This window comes from Aythya marila (genome assembly GCF_965140915.1).
Source record: "Aythya marila genome assembly, chromosome: 1".
Classification (NCBI taxonomy): Eukaryota; Metazoa; Chordata; class Aves; order Anseriformes; family Anatidae; genus Aythya; species Aythya marila.
This window is the reverse complement of record NC_139042.1, coordinates 192,010,773-192,036,860: the sequence shown is the minus strand read 5'-3', so window position 1 is coordinate 192,036,860 and position 26,088 is coordinate 192,010,773. Positions and strand designations below refer to the sequence as shown.

At 39.3% G+C, this 26,088-nt stretch overlaps 1 protein-coding gene across 2 annotated transcripts in view; it reads left to right on the top strand.

Annotated features, from left to right (window-relative positions):
• Window positions 1-26,088, top strand: part of SLC2A13 (solute carrier family 2 member 13) — a 156,002-nt gene that overhangs the window by 27,214 nt on the left and 102,700 nt on the right. For both annotated transcript variants that reach the window (XM_082774947.1, XM_082774946.1), the window contains exons 2-3: window positions 3,246-3,405; window positions 9,354-9,562. In XM_082774947.1, coding sequence (XP_082631073.1) covers window positions 3,246-3,405; window positions 9,354-9,562 — 369 coding nt within the window. The remainder of the gene's footprint in view (window positions 1-3,245; window positions 3,406-9,353; window positions 9,563-26,088) is intronic.

The window sequence follows — 26,088 nt, the reverse complement described above, 5'->3', positions numbered from 1 at the left end:
CAGCAACGGTGTGAAGAGTGTCACGGGGAGAAAGCTCATGTGGAAGCTGCAGAATCACAGAATCGTGCTGGTTGGAGATCATACACCCACAAAGATGGTTAAAGAGTAATAAAGCATAGGCTCCTAGGATGGTTTGGGTTGGAACGGACCTTTAAAGCCCTCCTAGTTCCAACCTGCTGCCATGGGCTGGGACACCTTGCCCTAGACGAGCAAGGTCCTGGGCCAGCTGCACCAGATGATCTCCAAAATTTCCTGTCAACCTAAACAATTCTATGCGATCCTGAGCTACTACTCTTAACTCCGTAGGTTTTTCTAAGAAATCACGTGCTGTTCATTGCAGGTTTGAAAAGAAATCCTTACAACTGTTGTGTTAATGCCAGCTGCATACCTGCAGTCCCTGGGTGGCTTGTGACTGGCCTGCTGCGTGTGTGCGGGCTCCCCTCTTCCCTGCTAAGTCCTGTAGCCATTAACTTTCTGGCGAGATCACAGCAGAAACAGTGAACCTGCTGCTCTCAGCTCTTGTTCAAGACACTTCACAAAGGTGTTTTAAACTTCGCACGACCCTTATGTTACAGCAACAGGCTTTAGGTTTTCAGTAAATGGCGAGTGTTGCCCACAGCTATCAGTGGTTCCAGCAGTGCTCCAGGGCTGACGGTGTGCTCCAGCTCTGGCCCTAACTGTTGGTGCTCTGTTCAGTGGCACGGCTCTGCTTTTGGGATGCCTCAGAAGCAGATTTGGCTGGTGTAATTTGAACAAGATTTCTCTGCAGATCCAGTGTAAAATCAACCATCAGAAAGAACTGAATGGACTAAAATGCCCCTCAAGTATGAGTGTGTAAAAGGTAGCTTTTTTACAGGTTATCTATTCTTCTTGATTGTGCATGTCCCTCTAGCTACTTTCCAGTAAAATCCGTGTACAGACCTTGCCATCGTTATCTCTTGAAGTAGCTTCACTGGAGGGTTATTTCAGAAGTAGCCTTCTTGGGAATGGTGTTATTTTTCTAAAGCTTTTAATGATACCCGTATTTGCAAGCCATGGGGAGGGTGAATACTCAGGACTGACTTCCAGTAGCTTCCAAGAGAAAGATGTAAGGCCGGTTTTCTTCTTGTCCCTTGAAAGAGGGAAGCAGAACAATATTTCTCTCCCCAGTCCATATTGCAAGACCAAATCCTGTTTCTGTACCTGCAGCCTCCTTGTTGGCAGAACTTGGTCTCCTACATCATTCCTGCTGCTCTGAATTCAATCACCTTTCATTTCCGTGTCACTCTCGTAGTCAGCGGGGAAGGTGGTTATGGCCCATCTGATTAAATAGCCACTGGCAGGCAAAGTGTTTTCTTTCCAGCTTTGAGGCATTGTGGCTTTTCAGTGAGGATTGCTCTGAGTAGAGTAGTGGAGAGAAAAATATAAATGGACTCAAAAAAAAAAAAATCCAACCAAACAACCAAAAAACTGAAACCCTCCAGAGATATCAGACATCTCTAGTCCATGAATTGTCAAACCTGGTGATTACTGGAAACCCATTTAGCGTGCTGCTTGGTGCTTCTTCTACTGCCGAGCCTTTCCTAGGTCTCTGTGGCTGGTCCTTGGTTGATGGTTTTTGTTTTGAGAAAGCAGATGTACTCCTACGCTTTCCTGTAATGGCATTTCCATTATATGTGTGCTATCTCCATTGCTGCAATTGTAATTAGTGAAAACACTGATGTGAAAGATGCAAGAGAAACATCCCTAATGGTGAGGCGTGTTTGAAAATTTGCTTCTATATCGCAAGAGGCCATCTGAATGCTTTTCTCTGTGGTGCCTTCTGGTTCACTTTGAAAAAAGGTTGAATAAATTTTTAATGTTTTTTTTTTTCTTTTTCTTTTTTTTTTCTTCTGACATTTTATGTGTTTTTTTTGTTGTTGTATGTGGGTTGCTGAGTCAATAGCAGCAGGAGGCACCGGTGTGTCCCAGGAGCTCTGCCGGGAAGTGGGCTATCGCACGGAGCGGCTGCTGCAAGCATCTCCCTATCAGAACAAAAAATCTTCTGATGCTGTTTTATTATTAAACAATTTGTATTCCTCGCTCGAGCTCTGGGAGGCTCCAGCAGCTCTGTCAGGCTAACCTTGTTGCTGCAGGGGGTTTTGTGCTCTTAGTCTGGTGAGCCAGCTGGGCAGTGGGCGCCTGCTTAACCCTCCGCCAAGTATTCACGCCACGAGGCTTTTCTGCCACTGTGTGTGGTGGAAACCATCCCTGTGCTTCAGGAACCTGTGCACCCAGTGAGGCGACCCCAGCTTGTGGGGTGGCGTTGGCCTGTGCTGGTGGAGGCGGTGGGGCTGCCTCGGGGAGGATGAGCGAGGGGAAGTGTTGTCCCCACTGCTGGTCAGGTTGCGTTCACTCTACTGAGGTGGTATCTCAAGTGGCTTCAGGAGAAATGGGCTTCTGAGTGCATGCCGCCAACATATTTCCATTTTTTTACCAAAAAAATGTTATATATATATAGTTGGATGTCGCTCTTGGTTCTTCTAATGAAAAAGGAATACAAACTTCCTTTAAATGAGCATGAATTTGTTGGTGGATATGGCACCCATCGTGTGCTGTGCTCAGCTCTGCTCTTTATACGTCACCGGACATCTGTTCTTACGGCTCGTGTATGCGTGCGTGTGTTTGTCTTCCACGTGGGCATTTCTGTCTTTGGCACAAGTGGCTCATTTAGAGCCAGCCCTACATTCACAAAAATTATTGCCAATATCAAGACAGAAGAAAAGACATCCGTGCTTTAGCTTCAGTCCTTGCCTCCTTATGGTGGTAGAACTTTTAGTATGGTGTTTGGGGTAGTTTTAAACTCCAGAAAAGTCCAGAAATAATCGATTCTGTGTAGCAATAACAGAGCTGAGAACTCTTTGCGTCTTTTGATGTAAAACCTTTATCTAGCCACTTTCTGTTAAATATGCTTACTGGGATCATAGCTTCTTGTTATCTCAAAACTGTAAATATATTTATGTATTTTATTTAACTTCAGTGTACACACAGTGTGAATTAGTGACTTATTCCTTGCATTGTTGCGTTAATCCTTGAACTTGGGATGCAGTCACTAGCAGCCAGTGTGTGTGCCCATTTGCTCTGGATTTTCTTCTGGAGTTCATTAGGTGTATTTTCTTCCTTGTCATCTTCTGGAACCTGGACAATCCCAATCTTAGTATTTCACGACAAAAAAGGATGTAATATCTCTTTCAGTTTCATAAATGCAATTTGCTTTATTCTTGTAGGTGTAGCATCTATGACAGTGCCCGTGTACATCGCAGAAGTTGCTCCACCACACTTAAGAGGCAGATTAGTCACCATTAACACTCTGTTCATCACCGGAGGGCAGTTTTTCGCAAGTGTCGTGGACGGACTCTTCAGCTACCTCGCGAAGGACGGATGGAGGTTTGTGCGTCTTCACTGCTATAAGGAAAACTGGTGTAGTTATGATTTGGGCAAGGCTAGGTAAATAATTGAAGGAACGTTTAGTGGTTGACAGCTATCGTAATTTGTGTTAGTTAAATAGAGTTCACATAAAAACTGGTAAAACTGCATACTGAAATGGGACTTTAATAATTAACTTTTGCTAAATGATGTACAATGGTAAGCTTTCACTTAAGCTTAACATTCACAGTATGTTTAGGTTTTCTGACTTAACTAAACTCTAAAATGGATGAGCAATAAATATGCATCAACAAGCTTGTATGATTGTCATGACGTTTATAAAAGTAGCTCGCCTTTTGCATTTAGAATAATTACATCCTGATTTTTCAAAAGGCAAATTTCCAGTGATTGTGGTGCTGCGTGCACAAAATAGAGGTGTAGACTGAATATTCTTAACTTGAGCAGTAGCAATCTAATGAGAAATGGAATGACAGATACTGTAGTATACCTTTATAGTTAAAAGTTTGGGTTATATAGAATAATAGGAATCTCTTTTACTCTACTTTCTGGATGTGTTCTTTGTATAGACATTGCTCAGTGATTCTGGACTGCACCTACCTTCTTTATGCTGGTGTGTCATTTGAGTGATTAGACATTTCTGTGGCTCAGTATTTTACTTGCAGTGCTGATGTGAAAAAATCATTAAGAGAACTGTGTGGGAGGAATAACTTATACTACACATTCCAGCTTCTGGAAACTTGTGCTTAATTATGTGTGCTGTTCTCTTGAAAGTCTCTTGGGAAAGAGGTGCATGTTGCTGTAAGGTCTTCAATTTCTGTTTGCTACAGCCTGGAATTGTTTTGCTATTTGAAAATCGTAATTTGAATGATCCTCCAACCTTCAAAAAGCTTGCAAATTAAATATTATTATTTTCACTGGCTTCTGATGGAGCTGAATAAGGAGAAATCCTTAGGTGGACTCATGTTTGTTGTTGAAGTTATGAACAATTCATCAGGGACTTGGTATTCAGAAGTGCTTAGAAGCTGATCTTTCTTTAGTATGTAGAGAAATATGCATTAAAACAAAAGTAATGTTTTCATGATGAATCTACAGGTTAGTCTGTGTATGTCTGAAGATTAAAGAAGTTTGAGGAGTTTGCGTTTTGTCCATACAATTGCTTCCTTTGCCTCTTATGTAAAAAGATGCCATATTTTGACCTGAAGAAAAAAAAAAGTCACTTCATGCTGATTTTATTTAATATAGTCAATTCTAGTTCTGCTTTTTGCTTTCTGAAAATGCATTGTATACTCTAGCTGAAATGGAAATAGCATTTCACATTTTCACTTGACGCTTCTGATGACCTTTTTATTGCTATGCATCCGCATGCTTCCACAGACCACGTGTCCGGTTATGGAGGATTGAGAAACAGCCTTCACTGAAAGAAATGTTTTATAGGATTGTTAGTAGTTGTCCTAGTTTTATAGGATGGTTAATCCCTTATTGCAACTAATGAAATACAGTCAGTTTTTAGAAAGGGTAATCATGATATGCACTAATGCATGTCCAAGTAAAATAAACTGAAGTATTTGACCCCCAATGCCAATTGTCCCAGTTGTTGTGTTGTTATTTTAAATTCACTTTTAGCTTAACTAATTTGCTAACATAGGTCCCTGTGCATGGAGCTGGGTGTTGACAAATGGACAGGAAAGATATTTACTTAGAAATGGAGCTCTGGGTCACTGTTACTGTTACAAATGTCTGTGTGCTTTCTCTTTGGGCAGATTTTTGGGGGTTTTGTTTACCTCACGGGTTAGGGTTTTAGCAGGGGAAAGCTTTTGTGGATGTATCTGTGTTTTTTTCCCTTCAGTGGGCTGATACATATGAGATAGGGATGTGTCTGAAATCCGTATGTTTCAGTAAATGCCACCATATTGGAAGAAAAATCCACGTAAACACAGTATCCAACAAGTATTGATCTTATTGGAGCTGTTCAGATAAATTAAAATCTGCTAGCCTGAATTTTTCATCTAGAAAAGAGGGAGTTGTGTGCGAGGCCAGTGGTGAAGGGGAAGGAAATGTTACAGCTTTCAAGGTAGTAGAAATAAATTGTGGAAAGCTAAGAATGGATCTACTGTGCATTCTGAATCATAGAAAAAAATGCGTTGGAAGGTACTCCAGGGTCTCAAGGCTAATTTACAGCTCTTCAAGCAGGGTTAGCATCAAAGTTAAATCAGGTTGGATTAATTTACTCAGGTCTTTGTCCAGCTGATTTTTGAAAATCTCCACAGGTAGCCATTTCCACTTCTCAGGACAACTCACTGATGTTCGATCACTCTTACTGTGAAGAATTGTTTTTCCTCAGCTTTGATCTGAATTTTTCTTGTTGCAATGTGTGATTATTGGCTCTTGGCCTTCCACAGTGTACATCTGAGAAGTGTCTGTCTTCATCTCCTCCATGAGCTCCTTTTCACATGTGAAAGATGCAATTACATCCCCCCTCGATTTTCTCTTCTCTGAGCAGCACAGACTAGGTTCCCTCAGCCTCTTTCCTCGTGTGTTCCTGTTGCTTTTTCGTCTTATTGATCCTTTGCTGAGCTATCCCTGGTTTGTAGCTCACTCTCATGTTGGTGGTCCCAGTCTTCTGCATGTGGCGTGGTGCTTTGAGTAATGAGGAGTAATTGTTTTTGCAGCCTGCTGGCTCACACTGGATATCTTTTGCTAATGCAATAACGCTGTGTCTTATGTACATGCCAAGCACTGTTCTGCAGGACTGAGCCGAGCTAAATGAGGTGAAACTGTTGAAGATGCTTTGGGCAGAAGCTGAGGCTGGGCTCATGGTGAGGTATGCAGGGATGCTCAGCTGCAGTGCTGGAGCTGTTGTTTGGGGGTTGCTTATTCTTCTGTCCTCAGCTAGTTTACTGCAACCTGAGGCTGAGCAGAGAAGTGTACAGATGGTCTGTCACCTGGAAAGAGTGGCCAACGTGCACATGGCGAGACATCCCAGATGTTCACTCCTGAGTCATCCCGTAGAAGAAGGAAAATTACAGCAATTATCGTAGCTGTTAGTGACTGAATGGCTGTGCATTGGAGTGCAACAAAAACCAAGAAGGAACTTTACTTCTGGTTGGTCTTGGAAATGCAGGATATTAAATTAAAAACAAACAAAAGAAAACAAATATTTAACCTGACTCTTATGTCAGGTTAGCTTTATAAACCTTGGTAATGCCATCTTAATAGTATTGCAGCAGTATGTCTCGGAAGGAGAAATGCTACAGCAGCCTTATTAAATTTCATGCTGGATTTTTTCAGGTCTGCTAGACATCTGGCTTCGAATGCAAAGTCTTGTACTCTGTATAGAAAAGAACTATATTAGATTTCTGAAGGCTGGCTCACTGCATGTAATGTCCAAAATTGCCTGCTTTTACTCTAAATTGGTTATATCAAAGTTGCTTGATCTGAAAATTGCAATGACTCGTGAACTTGCAGTGGATGTATGCTCTTAACTGAACATTTTCCTCCTGCCCTGCTCCTTGTACTCCACTTTGACCAGAAACATGTCAATTGGAAACTGACTGTAGTGACTGAGCTCTTTGCTCATCTTTTCTATCTTGTTTGTGATAAACAATCCAATAGAGTCCAACTGGTAGTTTTAACAGGCTAGATCTAGCTTTCACGAGCCTCCATTGAATTTATTTTTTTTTCCTTCCTAAGATGATTGCAGGTACCCAACTGCTTAATTTTGGAGGTTCTGCTGCACTTAAGGGAGTGAAGGGCTTTGGAGGAACAGAAATGGGGTAATTTGAGTGTAAAGGACTATATCTGTTTACTTAGATGTACCAAGAGATCTTCTTGCTTGCAGTTTGGCAGAATGCAGCAATTGTGCTTTTAATTTCTATGGCTTTGGTCTCCCTGTCATCTGAAATAGAAGAGGCTTTCTGAATGGCACACTAATACAGATATTGAATATACTGTTTGTTGAGTTCCAGCGGTGTATATATTAAAGGGATTCTGTATACAGCTTCCAAAAAACTGTTTGTGGAGAGGGAGGAGCATAGGAAGAAATGAGGACATTGATGAATGAGAACATTAGTGAATGAGGGATGAGAACATTAGTGACACTTGTTAGATATGGTGGCTGACGACTGCTTAACTAATAGTCCTTCCACAAGCTTTGCATTTTGAATTTATTTTCTTTTTCCTGTTTTCATTTAAAAAAAAAACAAAAAACAAAAACTAACAATGAACTGTATCATTTTTAAAATGCTAGAAAATGAATGACTTGTTTACAGTTTTATTTCCAGACCAAGATGTACTGGTATGACCTTTGGAAATTTTTGCCCAGTTTAGGACAAACTTGAGGGCTTGGCTTGGGGATGGGAAGGCTGGCCTTACATGCACGTTATCCAGGGATGGCCATATTCTTTACATTGCGTTTTGTGTGTTTGTCTGTTTTTTTTTTTTTTTTTTTTTTTTTCCTCCCCATTCTCCATTTTTTCTGCCCTGTTATATTACTCATGGTTTTCTTTGTTAGATCTGCAAATATTATTCTAAGTCTTTTTCCATTTTCACCCAAAATGCATTTGGACTTGTTAAATATGGCTCATGTGGCTCATTGTCCCAAAACTAGGTTTTTGTTAATGGTTGTGTTCTCTCTCCTACTCTGTTGACAACCTCACTGCATAGCAAGCTTATGAAGACATCCATGGGAGAGAATTCAGAACCATTGGTGTGAAAACGTGTACTGAGGATAAAAGAGGAGCTAGAGGAGAGCTTTGCTAATCCCCCTCATTTCCTGATTGATCTTAAGGTGTGAACTTATTTATGAGTACAAGCTGCCCCAATATTCAGTCTGAGGGCTGGTTTCTGGAGGTGCTGTAATGGTTGGAACAGCTGATGTGAAACTTGTGTTGTTTGCAATAATGCACAGGTGACACCAGCTCCATTTAAGGACTTTAATGGAAGCCAAAATAATGTGTCTAGCACAAATGGTTTATCAGATGTAGGGAAAAAGATTTAAAAAGCGGAACAAAATTACATGGTATTCCGTAATTCTTGTTATTGAAGGAATACAAAAATGTGAAGTGGGTGGATCAGAACCACCCATGAAAGATGGGGGTACGCTCATCTTCCACAGCCTTTCGCCCTGCTTTAGTCTGAGCAAACTGTGGTGTCTCTGGGTGTTGTCATAGGTGTCAGTGCTGGCTCCTGGAAGCGCAGCTCTCCTGCCAGAGGTAATTCTCTGCTGAACAGAGAACTGGCATTAATGCTGTCTGTAGTAAAATCCCTCTGGGCACCTAAAATGCTGTTTTGATTTAAAACAACAGTGCAGCTGCCTGAAGATTTAGGAGAGAGATCTGAAAGATCTAGTGTAAATGGATGCAGTGCTGGTTAAATGAACTTTTTTCAGTGTTTCTGTCTCCAGTCAGAAACAGGCATCTCCTTACACAAGAGGCTTATTCCCTGGCAATGCGTATCTGTATACACGTACTTACTGATCAAATTAAGCATTTAGGGCTGGCTGGTTTGGAGTTTATCATTTTTTATACGTCTGTAAAACAATTAGCAGGATTTCAGTCTCATTTTTGTCATCAGCAGCACCCAGCTGTTCTCTCTGTCTTTGCTTTCTTATTCTGTTATTCTTTTCTTATATTTTCATAAAAGGGTTTATCAGTTTTGAAACCACTGGAATGTTTGAGTTTTTATTTAGCCTGATTGAATGTCCTCTGAAGCAGTGGCTGTTGGGTCAGAGACAGCAGAACATTCAGCCCGTCCTGAGACACACTGGAACCGAAAGCGAAGGTCTTGTTTTCTACAGTACTGGAAGAATAGGATTCATGCCTGCTTAATTTCTGGCAATAAAGAATATGAAGGGAGGAGGTTTGGTCTTGAGCTCGTCTACGCAAGTCTTCTCGTAGCACGCTTCTGTAGCCAAATATGATAAGTTTGTTTTTTTGTTTATTTATTTCCAGGTACATGCTGGGGCTTTCAGCCGTGCCGGCAGTTATACAGTTTTTTGGTTTCCTGTTTCTTCCTGAAAGTCCCCGATGGTTGATACAGAAAGGCCAGACTCAGAGAGCACGGAGGATTCTGTCTCAGATGCGCGGCAACCAGGCAATCGATGAGGAGTATGACAGCATCAAAAACAACATTGAAGAAGAAGAAAAAGAAGTTGGAGCAGGTATGCTGAATGCTTGTTCGCATCTCTGTGTATCAGTGAGGAGCTAAAAATCAGACAAAATGGTCAAGCTGTAGACTGTGAGAACTGGATTGTTTGCTTTTCTTGACAATAATGCTTTTATTTGAAATATTTCATATACTGGTAATTTCTGAGGTGAGCAGATGTTTTTATAGTCCTACAGTTTTAAATTTAGTTCTGATTTTTTTAAACGAGGAAGAAGTAAAGTTGTGTAGGATTCTAAGTTTATACTAGCTACAGCTATGTGAGAATTGCATTCAGAAAATTACTCAGTTTAAGAGTGCACATCTTGAAGAGTGGAAATAAAATGAAGTTTGGTTTCTTTCCTCAGTGGAAAAGACCAAACAGCCATTAGGGAGATCAGAAGGCATTTTACATTTATTCACATTACTCATTTATCCAGAGTTTATATTCTGGCTGATGATAATTCCAGGTAAGCAGACTTTGGAAAGATTTACAAACCTAGTCATGTAATATAGAAATCATTTTTCAGTGAAGGCAACTTCTGAAGTCTTTTAGGTCTGCCCAAGAGAACGAAGCATCTAAATCAAATACTTTTGCACTGTTTTTGGATTCTTATGCCATAATTGCTCAGAACTTTCTGTGTACTTCAGTATGTATTTGTGAAGCAAGACTACCATTCCATTGACTATTTTTATTTTTTGTCTACTAAATATTTTTTCTTTGCTATGTTCTGGAACTGTTAGGGTAGGAATCTTAAGTCTGTGAAGTAAGACTTGCCTTAGTTCTTGCTTCCTTAAATGTTGATAGCATGGTTCTGTAACTTCTCAGAGATAGCGGAAAGAAAAATGCAAGTTATTTTACAGCTGTAGGAATTGAGATTTGACATCTGATAGTACCTAATGTCATTGCCTCATTGTAAGCTCTAAGGCCAAACTCAGTAAATGAATACTTACTTATCTGGAAAAAGTTATTTGGTGCATTCTAGTGACAAGATTTTTAAAGTATTCATCACTGATTTGAAGTAAAGCTGGATTTTTCTCCCATTATGTTTTTGAAGCTTTTGGATGCTTTTTTTTTTTTTTAATTATTATTATTTTATTATTTTCTTTTTATTTTTGAATCTTCATCGGGGAAAAAAAGTAAGTTTCTTGAAGTCAATTTGATGAAGAGCTTTAGTGGATTTTCATAGAACAGGTTGGGTCCTGTTCCAAGGTTCTTGGTCATAGTAGTCATTGGGCTGTTTGATTCCAGGGAGAGCCATTTAATGTCTGGTATTAAAGTTTTTTCTGCATTGTAGAAATAAAAGGAGCAGGTGTTTGACCCATTCTGTTCTGTATTTGTAGTCCTTGGGCTACACAGTGTGGCATTCATATTCTCTCTCTCTCCTCATTCTGCTGTTTCACTATTTGCAAATTAAATATATTTTTGTTGTAAGACTGCAGTAGGACTGACTCCAGCTCAGTTATTAAATCAGTCCTCAGTACAGCCATAACTTGGACTGGCACACTAGATATGAGGCTTTCTGGTCTCTTGATTCTTTTCCAAAACACATTGTCTTGCTGGAGTTTAGATAAGTCAAGCACATTCCCATGGAAAAGCTTGATTACAGAGAAATCAGCATTTTCATTGTAGGCAATCCAGAGCTTCATCATCAAATGGCATTAAAAAGTGAAGGTAATTATGAGTATGTGCTGTCCCACTTGTTATAAATGCTTAGGAAATAGACATATTAGATAGTTAAGGTCACTCTTGATTTTGATAATAACTTGATTGTAATTGCACTTCATCCCATTTCAGCCATAGTCTTCATTTTTGTCAAAAGGTATGTTGTATGTCAGCATCAAGACATAGGTTGCTATTGTTACCTGTCTGTGACTTCCACGTGGTATTTACAAGCAGTGTTAAATTGTAATTAATTTAATTTCTTGAGGCATTACCTGGTTAGTCAGTATTGAATTTGGTATGTGTGGTACAGGAGTACCACAATGTGTGGTACACGTTGCTGTTCAACGTGGAATATGTGCAATTCAACAAAATACAACTTTGTAGATCAAAAATCATCCTGCTTACTTTTAGGTAATAGAGTCTGTTCCTTTCTGTCACTTTCTCTCTTGAAAAAGAACAGATTTTCATTAACTGATACATAAACATCTTTGCCAGTTCGTCAGGGCATCACTTTCTAATTGAAAACAAGCCTGTGTTTGACTCCTTCTCTACAAGGGAGTAACAGAATGCAACCAAAACATATTGTCCAGTCCCACACTAAAAACTGTAAAGCCTTTTATAACTGTTTCATCAGCTATTCTTGTCACTGAAATAATGAATCACAGGGGAGCCTCGTCTGTGTTGCTTAAGCTACTTCTCAAAAGGTTTAGTTTTAATGTCTGTCATAATACCAGAGTTTTTCATTGCAGTTTCCATATGGTCATCAAGCAGCTTCTGTAAAAAGGAAAAATGTCTTGAGCAACAACTTTGGTTTCAGAAGTCTTTGGTGACGATACTGCTTAGCAGTTTATATTTTAGCATTTCAGGTTGGTATCAGGAAGAGAATGCATCTTTGTGACACTTTCCCTGTGAGTGGTTATGCAAAGGCATTGCATTTGCACAAGACAAGTTGAACCTTGGTCAAGTCCAATTGATCAGCATATTTAAACACCTTCTCAGATGTCAGGACTGTAGTGCAAGAGAGGGCTCAGGCGTGATTCTTCCCTCCTAATCCTAGATGTTTAACAGATGTCCAACATTCAAAGAAAATCATGGAAAAGTATCAATTTGTATTACCTTTTTTTGGATGAAAGCACCTGTAAGTTGCTTGTTTTTTCCACACGCCCCACTTGTGTCAGTCTTGACCTGTGATGTGCCAGGATGCCTGGTATTTCACACAAAATCAGTAGTGATGAGTATAGTACTAACTTAACATCCTGACAAAATAAATATCATTTGCATTAAGACTAGACTTTTATTTCTGTGTAGATAAAGTGTGTGTAGCCACGGATCATAATTACCCAAGGAGAGCAGTGTAACCTCCCCCAGCCCTATTTAGTCCACATTTCTCAAATTACGGTTGAGACTCTTGACCTTCTCCGCTCAGGTGGACCTTTCCGTTTTATAGTCTGTTTTTAAGCATATAAGAGAGTCAACTTCTGATCGTGAAGATGTTTTTGCATGTTATGCTTTGTAATTCTCTCCATGTAAAAGTTGTGCTGGGCTTAGTGGTGTGTGGAACAGTGCTGCTTCCGTTGAAGTCTACTAAGTGATTTAGAAAATTCATCATTGCACTGTGGTATTGTTTAACCTGCCATTCTGTGTCCGTACCAGAATGTTCTGTAATTCTGTATTATTTTTTTTGAGACCAAGAACAATGTATTCATACCACTCTTACCCTTTTACTCCTGCAGTATTCACTTGCTTTACTTCTTTACTGAATTTGCCATCGGATCAGTGAGTCAGTCTCCTTTTTTAGGTTTTGTATTTCCCTGCAGGAGATAAATGTGTTGTCATATAAAGGAAAAATCACCTCATTACCATTAGTTTTCAGCTTATACCTTTATCCAGTTAACTGTCAGTTAAAATAGGATGTTATCAGGGAAGAGAGCTGTCCCCTCAGTTCTTCCTGGCTACAGTATATTTATATTTCTTTCAACTTTCCTTCGTAAATAATATTTTAACTTGTCAGTATTTCTGCCTATGGCTTTGGCTGCAACCATTTGACACTTGCCTCTCTAGGGAGATACTGGAAGCTTTCATTATTTTCAGTCTTAATCGTAATATTCTCCTTGCTTCTGGGAGTCCTTTTTATCCTATGCAATTGTCTGACATGCCTGGAATTCAAAAGGATATAGACATGCTTATTGTTATTGGATGTCAGCTAGAATCTATTTAATGAAAGTTGGTAATGCTGTGATGCTCTCGTAGGGTTCTGCAGAGCTCTGAACCATTCCAGCTCTAGGGACGCCAATCCTTATTTAAAATGAATCCCTCATTCGTGGGAACGAGTGGCTGCTGTTACCTGTAACCAAGAAATTAGGTGGAAGTCTTTCAGGCAAAAGGAATAAAAGAGTTCAGCCAAGGACATGTCCAAGAAGACCCCAAATCCCATATGGTTGATTGTCATATCAGCCAGAAATTCTTGCTTGTGACAATGCCAATGCAAGGGTCAGATCTGGGTTGGTTTTGACTTTAGATTTCGTGGGGAGTATGGCCAGCTCGTGAGGTACTAGAAAGGAATGGCCTCGTTCCATTCTCTTATTTTAACTGGTTGAGCAGCAGAATTATTTCCTTGTCTGTTCTTTTAAGAACAGAAATTCTTCTTGTGTGGGGGCACGTCTTCACTGGAATTTGTTTTGTTTTTACTTGAAGCCATAAAAACAATCTCCTGGCTAATTTAAAATTTAGATAATGCAGGCAAGTAAAACATGGAGACATTTGATCTCGTGAAAGTACACTAACTCAATTCAGGGTATGATCAGATAATGAGGAAAAGCCTTCTACAGAAATCACCAAGGAATATTGAAAGTATGAATTACTGTACTAAACAATTGATAAAGACAGATAAAAAGCTTTTCTGGTTCCCCTTTTATCCTTAAAGCCTTTTAAAAGGCTGGCTAATTCTCAGAAGTATGACCTTTGAAAAATCTATAAAGTCTATATGAGTCTATAAAAAAAAAACAACATTTTTTTTTTCCTGCCATACCTAGAAATGTAGTACTATATGTTAAAAATAATAGTTCATTTCTGGTAAGTTAGAGCTCTGTTCATCCCTTCAGGTTGCGGATGTAGCCAAGAGTTTGTGAATTCCTGTGTGCTTTGAGGGACCCCTACAGAGTTTATACCTGGCAGGACGTTTGGAGTTGACCTTGCTTGAGTGGCTCGTAGCCAAAACCAATCCCTTCGTCCATCAATGTGCAATGGGTTTTCAATGTGCCTACATAAATTAAACAGTTACCTGGAAATGGGCATTAATTGCCTCTGAAGTTAAGCTATTTTAGGGTAGACTGCTCAGGTGGACATACTGGAACAAATTCTTTACCTGAGCTTCAAGCAGATTTTGTATAGCAGAGTCCTAAAGGGAAGGGAAAAATGGAACTGCATGAAACTGCATGAAAGCTTAGAGAACCATTATAAGGGAAGAGGGTTGTTGTTCTGTTTTTTTTTTTTTTTTCTTTTTTTTTTTTTCTTTTTTCTTTTTTCTTTTTTCTTCTTTTTTTTTTTTTTTCCCCATTTCAGATTCATTCTGAAGTTTCTGGAAGTAAAATTAACTTTCCATTGGCAGCGTTGTTATCTTTGTATTAGTCCGGGGGTTCTGCAGCTTACAGAAAATCAAAGCTGGAAGTCTGAAAACTGAGAAATCTTCCTTTTCATCTCTGTAGTTGAAAAATATATTTGCACCTAATTATTTTGTTTTAGGCCAAATGACATTATTCACAGATTGAAGCTGAATTTGCAGATGTTTGGGTGGTATTAACTGCTGCTCTTCATCTCAGGTAGCCTGTGGGCCTGGGAGTCTGAAAGCAGATCTGGGTGCTGCTCCAAATCCGAGTGCCTCGCTGGACGCAGCTGCTCCCTGGGTTTTGCTTAGGAACTGTTTAGGAACAGGTTTAGGATCAGGTATTTTGTTTAGAAACAGGAACAGTTTTTGTTAGGAACTGGGGCTTTGGAGGAAGTAGTGCTTAGCTGTATAATTTGACTGGTTATTAAAAGTTTGCTTTATAATAGAATAAACTTCAAACAACATTTGTGACTGCACAGCAGTTCCTCCCCTGTTGGTGCAGGTGAAACACACAAAAGCAGGGTGGCGCGGGGTAAGTTTTATTTTAATGAAGCTGCACGGAAAGATTCCTGGAGGAAGTGAACTCAGAAGATTTGGGGAGAACATTCTTGGTCAGTAAAAAGAAAAATGGGTGTGCACTGAATGGGTGATAGTAAAGGAACAAAGCAATCAGAAAATACTAGAAATAATAATAATAATAAAATAAAGAAAGAAAGAGAGATGTGGAGGTGCTGGTTATTGTACTGCTGGATGGAAAGCCTGTTCATAAGAGTACTAAGGCTGGTTTCTTACCCAGTACAGAAATGTGAGAAAAACTAAATGGTGGGAGACACCTATAAGCTGTCTGTAAGACACAAGTTGGGCTTTTCAGTCTGAGGAAGTGAGGCGGGCCAGAGAAAGAAGCCTGTAGTGGTGAAGGGTGGCGTGGGATGTTAATGATGGGTAGGATGAATGGGCAGCACATGTGTTTGTAAAGGAAAGTTACAACACTTGGCTCAAGGCTTAAGGCTCCTGGCAATGCACCAGCCGTGCCAGCCATGGCCTCCCAATAACATCACCTTCATCTTTGGACTGGATGGAAAATAACTGATGGAGGAGTGCTGGAGCTATCAGCTGAGCATGGGGAGCCATCAGGCTGCTGGGCACGCCAGCTTTGCCAGAAACAGGAAGCATCGTGTCAAATTCCCTGGGTATACTTCCATGAGGGATGGGCACACACCATGCTAAGAGCAGAATTCAAGAGCTCACTTAATTTAAAAAATAAAATTAAATGTATGTATATATTCACCGTTTCCCTGCTGGATCCAGCATCTGGTCTGAATCCGCACTTCTGAGCTGGATGCTCCAGCTTGAGCTGCCTGTTTATGTGCGTCAGGGATTTGGACAAAATACACAGAGTTGTGTGAAATTGTTAATGGGCGTAGTGGAAAACTTGTTTTTAGGCTGCTAAGGAATAATTATAACACTTCACTAAGCTTAGTAATATGATTAATTATGTAGCTCTTAGAGCAGGGTCTGTAACAGAATTTGGAGACAATCTTGTAGCTTCTCTGCTCCCTGACCTTGTCAAGATGAGTGGAAGCTCTAAAATGGATTTAATGGTTTTAATAACAACACAACCATGTGAATACCACAAACAAGTAGCTGAGCAAAGTTAAACTGTTGATGCCATTTTAGCCTTCTCAGTGTGATCATTACAATCACTAAAAATTATTACTAATATTAAAATTGCTTTTCAGTGTGGTAGGAACCAAGAAGGTGCAGGGCTGACTCTTCCTCCACTGCTGCCACTGAGGTGAAGGGTTTGGTGCAAGGGTGGAATTTGGTACCCCTCATTGGATGTCAGCAACTCTTCAACAGCAGTAGCTTTTCTTAGGGTCTGTGGACCCTAACATGAATGCAGTGTTTGCACAACCTGTTGAAACTGAAGTCCTTTGTTAATAGGAAGAAGCCATTGGGGAGCAAAAAGGGTTTAAAACTGTTTGACTCCATTCCTTTTATGTAACTCCATATCATACTTATCTAATCTTTATTCTCTTTGGACACCTTCACCAAAACATTGTCTGTGATTTTGTCCAATGCTAATCTCTGCCTGGCTTTTTATCACAACAGCATTTTGTTGGGTTGTTTTTTTTGGGTTATTTTGGGGGATTTTTTTAAAATCTCTTCTGTTTTCAAGATCCTTTATTCTGCTCTTCTTCCTGAGGGGTTTGATTCAAAGTAAGCACCTATCCTTCCATGTCTCCTGATAGTTAATACAAAATATTCATGCAGTGAGCATTTTGGTAAATCTTGTCAACCAATTTGAAGTCTATCATGACTGTCATGCTGCAATGTGGTGTGGGTTGTGTTTCCTTTGACTGAAGATGGATTAAAAAAAAAAAAAAAAAGAATAGCTTAAAGTAGTTGGCTGTTGTGTTGCTGCTGTGACTCACAGGCTATGCATTTTGAGTCCTCCCTTAAATAATTTTGAGCTTTCCCTATGTCCAGAAGGCAAGCTGCTGGAATTTTGTCCTTCTGAAAATGCATGAAAAATGATACAGTGCTTCTATGCTGACTATTTGATCAGAATATAGATTTAGATCCAGTGTTTTTACCCAGTAAATAAAAAGAAGCTTCTCCTTTTATTTTATGAGCCAATTCGGAGCCATCGGTGTGTCAGCCTTGACTCAGAAGCAAGGTGCTGGGAAGGAAGGAGCAGGATTCCTCTCTGCATTATTTCATTCCTGAATAGGAAGGGGGAGCACCACCTTCTTCTTTTGTCACCTGGATGAATGAGGCCGTGGGCTTACTCTTTTCATGGGCTGTTTTTTGGCAGTAAAGCGCTTTCTAGGAAGCGTATTGTGCTACTGGAGCCTTTTGTGTGCCAAGATATTGTTGGCCTCCTGGAAAATGTCAGCGCAGATTAGGGGGTTTTGTATATGGTTGAAGCGCGTGTGTCTGGTAACTAATGCAGCGTGAATAATTCACAATGAATAATTTGTCTAATTAATTTAGACTTCCTTTCTGCTTGTCAGTTGTCTGTGGGGAAACTGCAGTTTCCTGAGACATATTTGTTTGGGAAGTGTTACAGTGCTTTGGAATTTTTCTGTGTGAAGCTGTAACAAATGCAGTGAATACTTAACATTTTCAGTATAAACTCTTTGGAGATTGTGTTTTTGACAAATATTAAGCTGTGTTTCAGTCATGTTCTAGAAATGCCTTTACAAAGAAAACTCTAAATTGCTCAATTACCAAACCGAAATTTCTTAGAAGAATCAGCAAGACTGTGATTTCCTCTTCCCTGTGTTTTCAGGTTTCTGTTTTGTTAAAAAAAAAACACAACCAAACCCAGTTCCTTGGGGAACTTTCCTGCTCTGGCACTCTGAAATGAAGAATGGTCTCCAGAAGTCATTAGCACTCCTTTAGCACTCTCTTTTTTTTCCAGGAAACCACTGTCCTGGTAAATTTCTCTCCCTCGGTCCTCTGAGGAAAGGGTCATCCCAGTGCTCTAGAAGTCATCAAATTGTGTGCGTTCTTTTCCACCGAACATTCAGAGATAGACGCTGCATTTCTGTGTAATGGTCATTTTCAACTTTTTTGTCCTGATTCTGGACACACTTCTGTATTTCTGTTTCTGTAGAATAAGAAATAATGTTTTCAAAAACAATATAGTTCCCTGTCTAAGTATACTCAAATATTTGCCAAAAGTCATACGGAAAATGTTTTTCTCTAGTCAATGTAAGTGATCTGACCATGCAGCTGTAGTGATCGATGAATGAAGAAATCATTTTTCCTAATATTGTGAGTTTCTTTGGTTACAGAATACGTTTAAGTGTCTTAGAAAAATGTCTCCTTTTCCCTGCCATGCTTAGCGTGCATCCAATTCACCCATACAGAGTCAATTTTAGGCTAATATTTCACATCATCAAACCTAGTACGTTATTATTTTTCCCCTCTCCTGTTGCAATTCTTGTAGAATTGCTAGCAGAATGCCAAAAGTTCAAGTAGCTGGATTGCTTGTAATTACTTCTCTATGTTTAACTGAACATGCTGCATGTTTATTCTGTCCTTTAATAATGAAACAGGCATTTTTGCTGTAAAACAGGGTAGCCTGGACCCGCCGGCAGCTCTGCTGGTGGCAGCCACATGGTTTCTGTGGGGCTGTGTTTGTGTCCCCAGTCCCATGGGAATTGGGGTGTGAGGGCTTCCAGGCACTTCTTTGCTCTGACACCTTGCAGAACACTTCTTCAGGGCAGAAAGAAGGTTGTAGGTCTTTGTTTTGGTACTTAAACTGCATGAATATATGCATACACACATAAATATACACACATGTATTTTCAGAGTGCTGAAAACCTTTCATTTCTGTCTGCATTCTCCATGGCATCAGTGGTTATAAAGAGGACAAAAATAGTTTTCTTCAGTGTGTTTTGACCTGTTTGCCATCGTTTATTGAAAATGGAGAAGTTTAATTGCAAATATTGAATCTAATGGTGTGCAACTGCTCTAAGCATCAAATTATTATTGAAGCAGAAGTCATCTAAAGCATACTTGAAATTCGATTGAAGAACATAAATAATTCTAAAAAAAATCTGTCCTTTTGTGATGATATGCAGTGGATTGCACTAGTTTGATTTCATTTATATATAAATGCATAAATATATTATAAAACACAAAATACATGCAATTTTCATTGCAGTTGAGGTGGATCTCACTTAAGAGAGTGCAAGTATGGCTATAGATGGATAAATTATAATACCTTCTGTAGTGTATGATATGGAAAGTAGCCTACTGGCTCCGAGCCAGTAGACCTCCTTTTTAGTTAAAGCAAATATACGTTTCTATGGCAATAAAATCAAATTTAAAATGTAGGTGGTTCTGACTGTTGCTAGTCTAAAATGAAGGTGGCAGTTGCAGAATAGTTCATTCCATAGCCAAAGGAAAATAATATTTCTATTAAAGAAAAATTGATCTAAATTGCCCCATACTTGACTTTAAAAATTTTGGAATTGTAAGCTCTTCCTGGTATTTATTTCTTTCCCCATTAAATTCTCTTTCTTTCTTTTCACTATCTAGGAAAAATAGGACTCTGCATATAAATGTTATACAAATCTTTTGTTATTTTCAAATAGATTTAAACTTCAGTGGTGATTTGTATTACCTTTTCATCTTTCATGTGTGTTGGGACTTTAAATTTTTAATGTTTTGTTAAGTGGTGATTATTTTTAGTGGTACTTGGAGACAAGAGGCTTAAGAGCCTTGGAAAGGAAGATAAATTAAAGCAATATTTACCAAAGAACAGCAGATTGGCGGGGTGGGTAGGGGATCACAGGCTGCAAATAAATATAAGAAATGTTTATCCTACTCTAATTGCAGCGCGGGATAACAATGGAAGAGGTCTGAGACACCATTTCATCTCTAGATTGGATTGTTGTGAGCTTTACATGCCTAAAACCCCGCTGAAGCACATTCCCAGAGGAATGATCCATTGTGGAATATCCAAATACCACCTATTCATAAACAAGTGACCTCAAATTAATCATCCTGCCCCCATCCGTCATAGCTGGTGTCCTTCAAGCTGTTTGGTTGTTTGGTCTCCAGGTCTTCTGAAAATTGGTAGGACAGACTATAGGAGTCTGAGGACTCCTTATTTTTTTTATATATATTTTTTAATAAAGGAGTATGGGCAGCTTATTTCATGTGTAAGATGATGTTTGAAGTCCAAATTTGCAGTTATTTAAGCATAGCGCGTGCATCTGTAAAAACCAAATGGTATCTTGTTGGTCACTCACACTGATGTGTCGTGGGCCCTAACAGACCCAGACCTTGTCAAACACCAGAAACGTTCACGTGCACTCAGCAGGGTGGGAGCGTGTGGTAAAAACCGGATCCTTCAGTTGATCTTAACATCAGATTTTACGAAATCTTCTTTTGCCACAATAGGCAAGAGTTTCTCAAAGTTATAACCTGAGAATACTTAATGTGTAAATAGCAACTTAAATTTGCAGAGTTTCTGGTATTATCCATGAGGGGCACACTCATTTCCCTCCTTGCAGTAGGTCCTCACGTGGTTGTCCTTGGTAATTCATGTAACTGCGGTTAACTACTCAGTGTCAAAGACAGCGAATGAAATATAGCAAATAATGTAAATAGTTGAGATATAAGGAAAGGGATTTGGGTTGCTGGGCTGTCAGTGAATCTGCTAGTGTTGGTGCATTAATAGGGAAAAACTGCCCAGCTTTATATAAATCTGTGTATAAATGGAACAAATTATGGATAATGAATAATCTTAGGCGCCTGCAAGTAATATATGTACCCCCGTGCTGCATAATGATAGTGTTTTAAAATATTTCTTGACATAAAGTATTAGTTGATGTAAATCCCTGAAATAAACAAAAAGGGACATTTTAAAATATAGCTTAAATTTATTCTATGTTTGAATAAACAACCCAGCAGCATTACAAAGGAGTTACGGGGTGAGGGTTTTTTTGGTTGTTGTTTAGTTATTTTGAGGCAAATAATTTGTATTTTACCAATTTGGGAAGGTTGCTCAGTTTAGCATTTTGTTTTCAGCCAAGAAACGTTCCCCACCATCTGCAGCCAAATGGTCTTTGGTGCTTTGTATGCCCTGGCTCCACGTACAAACCATCAGCTGCTCCGTGTAGCCCCCCAAAACAGGGCTGGGGGCTGTCATGACATTCTCTGTACAGGTGCGGGCAGATACTTGAACAAGCGAGCTCTGGAAAACCTTCACGGGCCTTTCATGGATGCAGCTGCAGTTTCCTAGACTGTGCAATTTATGGTATGCCAGGAGATATGACATGACAAAAGAACTTTAAAATACGGGCTTCTGATATGCTTTGAGTTTACAGGTTTTTTTCTTCTTATCTGCTGAAACTGGTTTTCAAACTCCACTGAGGGTTATTCTGAAATGTAGTTTTAATAAGCTTGCACTCTTCTGCCCTGCTGATAAACTTTTGTTCCTTTCTTCCCTAACTCTAGTAGAGATAAATTAACCTGAAAAAAATTGTACATGCCTTTTTGTATTTTTGATAGGAACCTCATGAAGGGCTGTCTTCAATTTTAGCATAGCAGTTTCAAAGCAGTTTTCATTTATCATGACTTGGATAATTTAAAACAATCCTCTTTTCCCTCCGTGGCTCTTCTTAAATGCATTAATTTTGTTTGGTGATAAAATTTCCCCTCTATGTTCTTCAACCGCTTGCAAATTTGGATGTTGGTTTATGCTGGTGTCAGTATTAGACCTAATTTTTGTTTACATTTAGAAATAATGAAATTGAGACATTAGTGTTACATTAGACAAATTGTGAGAGATTTCTAATTGTAAAATATAACCATTGCAAGCTACTAATCAATTTTGTGTAAATCCTGCCCAGCATCATACTCAAAGTGTAGTATTTTGTTGCCGTGGTGATGAGCACAGTAGGGTTTTCTTCAGGATTCTTTCCAGCAGCTTACGATAATTGAAATGGCTACAGAGAGAAAAAGTATCAGCTCCAGCCTGAGATGCATCGAGAGTATAAGCCTTCGACGACATAAAACTATTTTTACTCTATGTTACCATTAGGAATGCAGTTGTAGAAATGCATCCCAAACTTTACCTGTGGGGTAAACTTGGATTTAACACTTAGACTAATTCAAGAACATTTAAAATGTACTTGTTCAACTGGAAAAAACAACAACAACAACAAAACCCACAACATTGCTAGAGACTTAAAGGATTTAATAATGCAAACTGCAAACCTTTGTCCATTATTGAGAATCTGCATGGTTGTCATTTTTTGTTTGTGCTTTTTTTTTTTGTTTGCTTGTTTTTTTGCTTGTTTATTTATTTTCTCTTCAGTGATTTGTTCTTCTGTGTTGATAAAGCAGACAACAAAAGATACATCTTATCAGGGCTGCATATAGTTTTTCTGTGTCTGTAATATTTCTTAGCAAAAATTTGCAAAAAATATCTACTACTGCAGTAACTATATTACTCCTGTGCTAATACATCACAAACTTCTTGTGTGCTTGGTAAAATAACTTAAGTAACTTGTAATTTCCCCCAAACAAGATTTTTTTTTTTTTTTAAACACAAACAAACCATCTATTGTTGAACTGTAAAAATTGCAATGTGTTCCTGCACTGCTGGGAAGCACAGCATGGAACTAAACTCCATAAAAGCTCCAGCTTTCATTTCTCATTCAAAGCTCACTTTCTCCTCTTTTCCACCATTTGAAGCATTTTGGGCAGGAGCCTATAAGGTGGACTGAAGATAAAGGCTTCAGTTCCTCTGATAACTTCCCCACTATTAAGATGCTAGTTGCTGGAGAGCTCAAGATCAATTCACTGTTTTACAGAAAGAATAGCTGAGGTGGTCTGACTTAATTTCTGGCAGAACTGAGAACAGACCCAAGGTACCAAGTGCTTTGCCTACAGCATCTTTCTGAGCCACAACACAGTTCCCATGCGGTATGTGCCACCTGTGAAATGCGCGTCTGCCATTTACTATTCAGTTTGTTACTTGGCATCTCCTAGTGATAATAAATCTGCTGCTAGAGGATTATTCTCGTCGCACTTCGTAAAGGTATGTATGGACCCGAGAGGCTGCAAACAGATGGTTGCACTATTTTTAATTACCAAAATACATGTGTTGGTAACACCAAAAGAACATTCAGCAGTAATATTAGAAGGACATGTAGAAGCAAAGAGAAGCATTTACACATTTGTGGAAGTGAAAGAAGTAAGTTGCCTGTAATTTTGCTTACGTGTTTATTCCTGTAATTCCATTAGTCTCGTCTTGATCCAGCAGACACAAACAGCAAAAAAACAGGAAGAGTAAAGGAAGATCATCAACTTACATGATATTTTACCCAAGTAGTCTTCCAGTTTCTGATCATTTGAGGTTTATCACCCATGAAATTGTCTGATCTCCCCACGCACACTTTTAGTATGTTAAGCATACTTAAACTTTAACTACAGACCGGCCACAGAGTGATTAATCATGGTTTTAATTCTGTTACTTTCTGTTTTACGCTGAGTTTTCTTTCAGCTTTTCAGGAGATGTTCTTGTGCATTTAGATGTGTGGTTTTCAGGTTTACTGTCTGAAGTAGGAAATGCCCTACTACAGAAGGTGTGCAACTCTTGTTCTCAATAACCGTGTTTTCAAAACCCATAATGGAATGAAGTGCAGCTATTCCCATTCTGAAGAGAGAAAATGGGATGGATTTTCACCAGAGGAAGTTTTGAAGGATCCTGTGAGGCTTGTAGGGGGATTCATGTCCCACAGCTACCCATGGCAACACTATACCATCCTCAAAATGTTATGCTAAATTACATGAGTACCTATCTGCACCCTGGGGTGAGGGGACAGCAGATGTCAGCCATGGGTGGAACTTTTCAGAAGCTTTAGGCATGAGTATTGACAAAGCTGACTTGGTACTGACACTGCTGTCAAACGTACCAAAATGTGTGGTGCTAAAACAAGCAAGTATTCAGGCTTTTATTCCATAGCTTATCGCATCTTGGTCCTTGAATACATTTCCACTTCCTAAAGGATGATATTCTTTTGTATATCCTTCCTGGAAGGTTGGTTGGAATATTTTGTATGTGTGTAAAATGACGACAAAGTATTGCTGACTTGTACCATTGGATCCCAGTGGATCCTGGATGTGTGTGGGGAGGATTTCTGTGTGGTCTATAGGTATCAAGTAGACAAACACGAAACATTCAGCAAATATGGTGCTGTGAAACAGGGTTTTAGAGATATCTGCTTGAAGCCTGGTGCCTGGCTTGTGCTTTCACCAAGCTTGGAGTAGCATGTTGCTTTTCTTTTGAGCTGTTCAGAAACCTTACGCCGTCAGTGGAGCCTGTTCCTGTGCTCTCATTACACAAGCTGAGCTGCCATGTGCAGACACACAGTATCCCTCTCACAGTCTCTTTAAAAATTAATACAAAGCAACACGAACAAGAAATTTGAAAATGATTACAAAAAAATTGTACCTCCTAGCAAACTAGGGTAGTGCATCCCCAAAGACAGATGTGGACAGGCAATCTATGCACATTACATCTTGACTGGTTCGAAGGTGAAACATCCATTTGTATGAAAAGCTGTCTAGTCAAAACTGTAGTCAAAAATTAAAGCCCTGATGCTTTTTTGAAGTACAGGCCCCCTGAAAAATGAGCTTTGGGCAGTGCTTATTGTCCTAGAGCTTTTAGTTGGTTCATATTTTCTTCATTTTCTTAACCTGCTTTTATTGCTTCTTGAGATCTACCATTGTCTGTTGATTTCCCTAATTCTTGTGGTACCTTCTGGGGATAGATGCTTCTTTCTTCTTCTATTATAATGCTGTTTCAGTAGCAATGGCTAATGAATTGGTATCCACAAGGAATACTTAAGAAAAATTGAACAGAGACTTGATGATTGCAACTACAGGTTTTGCAATACTTGAGGGAAATCAGGATTGAAATTTTGACCATGTTTACTGTTGGTCTATGTCTGTCTTGTCAGCCTGCCTTAAATGAATTTTCTCTTATTTTATAGCCTGTTTACTAAAGTTGTCACATCTAGAAAGATACAATGTCTTGCGAGCTAGTCCTTGGAAGAAAATATCCTAAACTTTTCCTATATGTCAGCAAGAAGTTGGGATCATCTCTGGTGATGGATATTTCATACTTTCAGTGATGGTGTTATTCCATCAGGTGGCATTTGCAATAAAACAATTTCCATTAGTGCAGTGCGTCACTTGTGAGCCCGTGGCTCTGTGGTGCATCTCAGCAATGTCCTACCCAGAGCTCATGTACTTTCCAAAGGATCCATTTGGAAGCTTTGTATGTGCTATTTTCATTAAAGTGTCGTGACACTGGAATGAAAAACAAACTTGGGGCTGGTAAAGCCACAGCTGAAGCTTCCCCAGTAATTCTGAGAATCTAAAATATCAGTGAGAACAACTGACTGTGAGAAAGAGCTGTGAGAAAGAAGAAGAAAATTGCTTTCTTACTTGTTAGGACGGTCGTGTTGTAACGATGCTGGTTGTTCTCCCCCCAGATATACATTATTCATAAATTCTGTCCAAACCCCTTGGCCTAACCGTGTCCAGAAAGGTTTGTTACTTCTGGGGGCAAACAAGACCAACAGAGGCACGTCTTCAGTGTACCTGGAAGGGTTGGCTGAAACGTTCATTTTGAGTGCCTGTCTGCATACATTTACCCTTTTCTTCAAGTCTTGAAACTGAATATGTCCATTGAATGTAAGAAAGATTCTTTTAAAGTATATTCTATGGATATATTTTC